General features: G+C 38.4%; 1 protein-coding gene across 1 annotated transcript; it reads left to right on the forward strand.

Annotated features, from left to right (window-relative positions):
* Positions 1 to 3,120: 3,120 nt before the first annotated feature.
* LOC121651231 lies at positions 3,121 to 7,850 on the forward strand. The gene is made up of 5 exons (XM_042003244.1): positions 3,121 to 3,239; positions 5,243 to 5,575; positions 5,745 to 6,062; positions 7,468 to 7,618; positions 7,721 to 7,850. Exons 1-5 carry the CDS (start codon positions 3,206 to 3,208, stop codon positions 7,848 to 7,850), a joined length of 966 nt encoding a protein of 321 aa, XP_041859178.1. The 5' UTR covers positions 3,121 to 3,205.
* Positions 7,851 to 8,519: the final 669 nt, after the last annotated feature.

Below are 8,519 nucleotides of genomic sequence, written 5' to 3' on the forward strand. Positions count from 1 at the left end.
ATGATCCAGTAATCTTTGACATAGTTATGCAGTTTTTTTTCTGGCAACACAACCACAAAAATTTGTTTGCTACACTTAATGGGTTTTGTGAACAGGACCTAGTATGATGCTGCCATAAAGGCATTAGTCTGAACCTTAAATATTCATTAGGTAACTTTTCAACCTTAAAACTAAATGTATTTTGTGCATTTCTGGAGTCGTCGCTGCCCAGGATTGTCCTGGTGCTGAGGAACTGCTCTATGCAACTTTTTCATCCAGGACACCGCATGATGTTGCAGCCGAGTTTTGCTTTATGTACAGCATCACACGGTAGCAAGCTAATAACACACTGGTGTTTTGACCATGCACTGTGGCTGATTCAGCAGAGAAACGCAAGAAGGCAAAATTAAAGAAAGAGTGGAAAGAAAGAAAGGGACAGAACAAAAGATAAGACTGTCAAGATATGACTGTCTAGCTTGAGAGGGCTCACAGTACAGGTAGGATGTAAGATAAATGACAAATTAGCCGTTGATAGTAAACTGAGTAAATTGCAAAAGTTCTGTAGTGCATCTTTAAGCAATAAATTAAACTTTTTTAGATGTCTCTGTGTTGGCGTTAGGTATATAAATGCATCTAAGTACAGACATTATGGGTACACTGAATATGAAAGCAGTTAAGGAAGCTAACAGTACCTTGTACTCTCTTTGTACTCTAACTGTTCAGAATCATGGAATTACACAACCAACCATAGCTTGCATAACCAGCCTTCCTGCACTTCACATAGTGTACACAAACAGCCAATTTCCAACTTAAACCCCAGGTAAAAATGTTGGGGCTGTAAGTATAAATACTTTCCTAGAACTTTGCAACAGAAGTTTTCTGCACTTGACACAGTAATACACATAAACGTATACATGCAGTGAGGAGCTGTAATGTTGCACAACTGCAAGTAGCACACATGTTTAAGAAGCAGGAATATTTTGCTTTGTTTTGCCATTGTTCCTGTTGTTCACCTTCATTTCATTTGCTGGAGCTGACTGGGTTTGATTTCATGTTCCAAAAAGAAAACTTCCTGTAATTTAAGAGCTGTGATGACTGGTGACTGGAGTACCACATGTTCATGAATCAACTTTTTTTAAATGCACTGAATCATCTTTTTCATGCCAGTATTGCCTTATTTTTGTCCTTTTTCCCCACATTTGCTCTAGTCAAACAATTTATATTAATGTCTGTCCATCTGTACTTCTGAGACTGTCTCAGGCTCTTTTTTTAAACCCAGTCATGTTACTAACCTGATGCCATTTAACAAAATCAACTGCAACGTGTTCGTCCAGCTGTTTAGTTTTAGCACAGCTTACTTTCCAGTTTTTTTTATTGGATCTGCCTTAAAAGGAATATTATTAATAAACACAGGCAAATTTCTAGCAGTCTGTTAGATGTACTTAATGTTGATGGTTGTGCTTGTGTATGGTCCTCACGGTCTCCAAAATGGATGTTGGGATCTCTTGATTCTGGTTGCCTAGCTGTGGACCAAATCCCTTCATTCCTGGTTACTTTGTTTGGATGAGCAGCCAACTCAAAATATTCTGATCTTTCTTAGTTTGATCCTTATGGGTAAAAATATTGCAGATATTGTTCCGTATTCCTCCCTGAACTTGTGCCTAGATTTTTTCACAGATATGGATAATCTCCCCATCCTTGTGGCTCTATCAAATGTATTATGGCATACACTGAACAAAAATATAAACACTTTTGTTTTTGCTCCTATTTTCCATTGGTTATACTAAAAACTATTTCCATGGACACAAAAGGCTTATTTCTCTCAAATATTGTTCAGAAAACCAGTCAGTATGTGGTGTGAACACCATTTGCCTCACACAGTGCAACACTTCTCCTTCGCATAGAGTTGATCTGGTTGTTGATAATGTTGGTCCACTCCTCTTCAATCTGTTTGAAGTAGCTGGATATTGGCAGGAACTGGAACATGCTGTCGTCAATCCAGGGCATCCTAAACATGCTCAGTGGGTGACATCTGGTGAGTATGCTGGCCATGCAAGAACTGGGATGTTTTCAGCTTCCAGGAACAGAACAGATCCTTGCAACATGGGGGCGTGGATTATCATGCTGCAACATGAGGTTATGGTCGTGGATGAATGGCACAACAATTGGCCTCAGGATCTTGCTGTGGTATCTCTCTGCATTTAAAATGCCATCAATAAAATTCATTCATTCGTTGCCCATAACAAAAGCCTGCCTATATTATAACTCTACTGCCACCATGGGCCACTCAATTCACAATGCTGACAGCAAAGTGCTCACCAACGCAATGCCATACACATGGCCTGCCATCTGCCCTGTACACCTCTCCAGATGCCATCGAATGTGAGCATTTGCCCAATGAGGATGACAAGCATGCAGATGAGTTTCCCTGAGACGTTGTCTGACAGTTTGTGCAGAAATTGTTGCAGCATCTGTCCAGGTAGCTGGTGCTGGGTGTGGAGGTCCTGGGCTGGTGTGGTTACACATGGTCTGTGGTTGTGAGGCCGGTTGAATGTACTGCAAAACTCTCAGTTCTCACAATGCCTTTTGAAGATAGCTTATGGTGGACATTCCTGCAGTCAGCATGCCACCTGCACACTCCCTCAAAACTTGTGACATCTGTGCATTGTGTTGTGTAATAAAACTGCACATTTTAGATCGGCCTTTTTTTTGCAGGCAGAGTAAAGCCCACCTGTGCAATAAGCATGCTGTCTAATCAGTATCTTTATATGTCACACTGGATATGAGTGGATTATCTCGGCAAATGAGGAGTGCTCACTCACACAGATTTGGGAACAATATTTGAGAGAAATAGTCATTTTTGTGTGTGTGGAAGGAGTCCTGGATCTTTGAGTTCAGCCCATGAAAAATGGAAGCAAAAAATAAGTGTTGCATTTATATTGTTACTCAGTGTATGGAGTGTGGACAAGCTGCTAAATTCCATAATGCTCATGATATGTTTATACTACAAGTGTGTGTGTAAGACTGATAGGTAGTGGTAAAGGGTGGGATGGGGTGGGGTTGGGGGAGGGGGGTATTTCAGTGTTTCAGAAACACTGCACAGGTTTCTCTGCAACATTCACTTTTAGTAAACCTCATGCATGTGCAGGAAGCTAAAACCAGCTCAGTCCACCTCAACAGCTTCCTGAGAACATAGATCACACATCCATCATCCTTTAACAACAAAATGAAGACTCTGTGCTTGATATTTCTTTTACATGGTAAGTTTTAATTTGATATATACATTTTTTTTCTTTAACACAAGTATGTTTGCAGCAGTACACATCCAATGAATTTTAAGAGAATTTTTTAATTGAAGCTGTGATTTTTTTCCTTTTCCTAAAACAAAATCTAAATCTAAGAAAGTTTGGCATTAAAAATCTCTGAATTAACTTTCTTCCAATAATAATAGGTTAAATTTATATTTCATACAAACATCTGTAGTATTAAGTCACATGGAGCATACAGGTTTATTTCTAATAAGAAACAAAAACAAATAAAAGGTTTATGAAAATAAATATTAAACCATTTCTGTAAACATGAAGAAAGAATATGACTTATTGTAAACAGTAAAATAATTGAGCAAATTAGGTGAAGCCATTTAATTTGGTAAATTAATATTTGATTTAATATAAATCAACACTCTCAGATTCCTCAATCACATTTCATATGGAAAATTAATTCACCCATGAAACACGTGCACCTGACAGCTATCATTGTTTGTGATATTTAGAAGTCATCTATGATCGGAAACTAAATTTAAGTCCAGTTTGAACATGTATAAAGCAGTGTACAAACAAGTACACCTGTCTGCTTGAAGATTGTATGTTTCACCACAAAAATACATCTGGTTTTTAAAGTTAGGTGAGCTGTGATGCATGGCTTGAGCTCTGTTCAGATAACAACATGATTGTTGCATTGCAGCAGGTCCATATTTATTTAATAAAAACTGAGTCTGTCCTCAGTGCTTTTATATCAGTTCAGAAGGTAAGTAGCACCGTAGTCCCGCTGATCAATAGTATTTGATCAATTGATGATTACTAAGTTACTAAGTGTTACTCTTTGTACAGTAACAGCAGAGGTTTCGACCGTGGTGTGCAGCATCCAGGTGTGTGTTAACACACTGTAAAGGAGGAAAGACATCAGTAATGATCCCAGAGAAGAAGAAAGCTGCCCATCAATCTAAGAAGTGTTAAAAGACCATCATTCCAATTATTATATGGTGGGAATCATTAACATAAAGGTGCTTCTGGGTTTTTGGGGCTCTGGGCCCTGCACTCTGGCCACCCTGGATGACCGGTGCCTGGCGGGGTTGGCGGCTGCCTGTACCCCACGACTGCAGGGAGCTCTGGCTGGGGCTCTCCTCTGCCGCCCTTGGGGTGGGTCTGGAGGTGTCTTCATGGTGGGGTGGCTTGGGTTCATGCTCCAGGATTGCTGCTGATTGCTCGGGTCTCTGGGCCACCCTAGTCTGCCTTTAGCCTCTGCAGAGGCGTGGTCGCATTTGCACGATCACACTCATCTCTGATCACTCCTCATTCCTCATCCTCTGCATGCTGACACAGTCACTGAGTTGTCCAGTGGGTTTATACACTAAGAGATGCTTTTGTTTAGGTTTTATTATTATTATTATTATTATTTTAGGTTTTTCTGTGGTGTGTGTTGTTGTTGTGATGCATGTTTGTTTTTTTGTTTTATTTATTTTTGTTGTTGCGGGTATGGTCTTTTTTTTTAGGTACTCCTGTTTACCAGTAAAAGCTGTAGGTTGGTTGTCTAGTGTTAAGTTGGATTGAAGGGCCGTTGCTTTTTTCTGCTGTATCTTTGTCTCCTCTTTCTTCTTTCTGCTTTCCTTTTTACTTCTCTTCACTATTCTCCTTCTTTTCCAGTCTCCTCCTGTCAGGTCCACCAAGATTACATGTTGGGCTTGTTTGGAATGGTTAGTGGAAATGCCTTTTCATGGCAGCAAGGTTGCATTTAAAAAAACTACAAAAACAAAGAAGAAAACGCAAGAAAAACACAAGAAGAAATGGCGTTTGCTTCAGTTTTTTTTCAGTAAACAACTGCATGGTTTATTAGCTCATGTGTTGTCATCCATACAAGGTTGTATATACCTATTATTGGGACCTAGTAATACCTAGGTCTCAAAGTGTATTGAACCTACAGAGGGTTTTCTTTTTTTCAAAGCTGTATTAATTTTTATTCTGACCAGATGTAACTTGTTCTACAGCAAGTCTTCAGCTGCAGTGTGATAAAAATGAGATCACAGCATACATTGGAGGGGAATTCATAATTACCTGCAAGTATGACACCAGAAGCTTCCTGTTCAGCAAAAAGTACTGGTGCCGAGGGACCTCCAGAAGCACTTGTGAGATCTTGGTGGACTCAGAGGGTGTTGCCAGAACAGAATATACTCACAGGTCCCGCGTACTTGATGCCAGAAGAGGGGGGGCTGTTGTGAAAGTGTCTAATCTCCAGAAAGACGACTCAGGAGTGTTTTGGATCGGGATTGACAAGATATATGCTGATGTCATGATTTCATTTACTGTGGTTATTACTGAAGGTAAGAATTTTACATTTTATTTTACATTTATATATTTTAAATTATAATAATGATATTATAATGCATATTATAATCTGCCAGTCTTATTAAGATGTATCTACATTTGTATATTTATTCCAAAATATTGTGATAAAACATTGACACCATATGTCTTGTGTGTTTGTACTAGTTCCAGTCTCTAAACCCAGACTTTGGCCTTTGAACTCTCTGGCAGACAAGCCAACATGTTGGGGAAAACCAGTGACTGTGCGCTGTGCTTGTGAAAAGGGGACTGGAGTTCAGTATGCCTGGTATCAGCACATTGAACAAAAGGACTTCCTACTCCAGCACTCATCAGATTTGAGCCTACATTGTGATGCAGTGGAAAGAGACAGCAAGTATTACTGCACTGCCCATAATGACGTAAGCAGTGAAGAAAGTGACGTCGTCTCTGTGCAGGTTCTGATGCCCGCAGACAGGAACTGCATATATGTTATTAATATTCAGGGTGAGAGCACATATTAATCTTATAATATAAACTAGAAAGGCTTAGTCAGTCTAGGAAGCCTGTGTTTAAAATATTTATCAAATATTCTTCTTAACAGCTCATTAAACATCCATCAATTTTCAAAAAATAAAATACAGGTTCATGCACAATGCAATATTAAAACAATATATGAGGATAAATCACAGTATAATGTTTAGAAAAGTATTAAAAATGATCCATTTAAAGCTTTTTTAATTTCTATGCAGACTAAAATCTCTTTTTTGTTTATGATTACTTTTCTTTTACCGGAATATATTTATTAAAGCTTGACCAGCCCTTATAAGGGCTGAAAAATTCAACATAATCTCCTGCTATAAAAACATAATAAAACTGTGTATGGTGTGTGATTTCAACTGTTAGACCCTAATGTTCACAAAAACAAGTCTGAAAGTGTATTTTAGTGCAAACGTTTAGAAATGATTTTGTTTCTGAAGGTGATCAGTGGTATCTGTGTGCCTGGCATCATAGTTAGCATAGATACAGCATCTGTCAAACAGGGGAATAAAATATTTCACATTTCTTCTGTTTTATTACAATTTATCAACAGACACAGAATTTGTGACAGTGGGAATACGTACTCGGTCATCCCCGACACCAAAACTTTACATAATCATTCTGAATTTACTTTGTTTTATTTCTGAAAGTATAGGGCTTGACAGACGAAGTTTCCAGATGATTGTGGTTATGCTTTCACATTCCATCTTGACAGCTCACTTTCGGTGGGTTTTAAGTCTAGATGTATTTCTGTTCAAAGGTTAAATGGAACATGCTGTATGTCTCTGATTTGGCTGTGGAAAGATTCACACTGAGGGATGGAAAGTAGTAAACAGGAAGAAAGACCACGAGGTGATTTGTAACTGACTGTCCTTCAGATTATGTAAGGGTTTAAAATAGATGATTAGAAGATCTAGTATTTTTTTTTCCTGTTAAGGCTGTCTGTTGTGACACATTTATGGAGCTTCTCTCTTTTTACCCCTTAGAGTTCTGGTGTAAGTGTTACATCCTGCCTTCACTTTCTGTTTAAAGAAAACTTTCATGCATGTGTGACCACAAGCATTAATTAATCTTTAAGTTAAATTAGAAGAGTGTGCACATTGCAATGTTAAGAATTATTTCTCACTTATTTGGGTTGAAATTTGGTGTGTTCAATCACTGCATGCAATTTTTTTTTGTCACACCTTGAGGTCATTTAAAAAAAGATATTGCACAACTCAGTTTTTATTCCTACTTAAAAAGAGGCAGAAATTCCAGAAAATGAAACCAAAATGAGCTCTGAGTGAGAAAATGTGGGATATTATAATTCTATTATTGCTGTTCTATGTGCAAAAATGACTGTTAATGCAATGTCTTTGTTTTTAATCATCAGGCCAACCAAATTACGACTGTGCAGACAGAATGAGCACAACCACCATGACGACACCTCTGACAACCTGCCAAGCCCCCACGACAACCCAATCTGACCAGAGAGACCAGTTTTTAATTTTCAATCAAACTGATCAAGACAATGCTTTTAGCAGGTTAGACTGCAGGTTTCTCTCTATCTGAATATCAAACTTAAAAGGGGATTCTAAGGATTGCAAAGCGTTGTCTAAACAACCTGCCACGTCTTTGTTTTTCAGAGCCTGGGCTGGGGTTCCTCTTTGGTACACACTGCTGCGCTGGAGTTCGCTTGCATCCTTACTGGTGATTCTGTTCATAGTTCATAGGTGCACAAAAACAGCTCACAAGGAATGTGACTTAAGATTATAAAGGAGGTTAATTCGGGTAAATTCCTTTATTGACCTACTGTATATAATTCTTCGGAAGTTATCAGACTCTGGTTTAATGGTTTTATTATTAGCCAAATGTTTTTTTATACTACCTTGTGATTTGTGACGGTGCCAGCATGTCTGTCTGGGATTCACATGCAGCCCTCAACAAAATGATCTGCATTGCTTTTTATCATAGATCAGATTTTAAACATGAACATACAAGTCATGGCAGGTCCCTGCTTGTGTAACCAGGCTTTGTCTAAATACAGGTTAAAGAGGTAAAGATGTTTTAATGTATTCTCTCTTTTTTTGTAATTATGTATTGCAAAATGTCCTGAATAAAGTGAGGTAACCTTTTACCACCAGCTGGGAATGGTGACGATGACTAATGTGAAGATTGATTAGTCATGATGCGAATTCTTGAACTTGTTTTATAAAAGATAAACAGTCCCATAGTCTTTTACTTTTATACCAGTCATCTATGTAAACACGATATGAAATGTTATTAAGTCACTGGTGCATTTAAGGCCTGGACTTTACACGGTGGAAAGCAAACCCACGAAACCTTGAACAAGAACAAAGCTCTCATTCAGTCTCAGTGAGCTTTATGTTGCTGGTCCAGTTTTTAATCCCAGTGAGTGTAAACTGTCTGCAGAGAATAATATTT

Source organism: Melanotaenia boesemani, chromosome 13 (genome assembly GCF_017639745.1).
Source record: "Melanotaenia boesemani isolate fMelBoe1 chromosome 13, fMelBoe1.pri, whole genome shotgun sequence".
In the NCBI taxonomy this organism is placed as follows: Eukaryota; Metazoa; Chordata; class Actinopteri; order Atheriniformes; family Melanotaeniidae; genus Melanotaenia; species Melanotaenia boesemani.

What these genes read in the sequence shown, in the direction of transcription:
- LOC121651231 (XM_042003244.1), top strand. Translation starts at nt 3,206, where the DNA reads ATGAAGACTCTGTGCTTGATATTTCTTTTACATG. An exon ending in TACTGTGGTTATTACTGAAG is followed by an intron (nt 5,576 to 5,744) that starts GTAAGAATTTTA and finishes TGTTTGTACTAG; the next exon opens with TTCCAGTCTCTAAACCCAGA. An exon ending in CAAGACAATGCTTTTAGCAG is followed by an intron (nt 7,619 to 7,720) that starts GTTAGACTGCAG and finishes TTTGTTTTTCAG; the next exon opens with AGCCTGGGCTGGGGTTCCTC.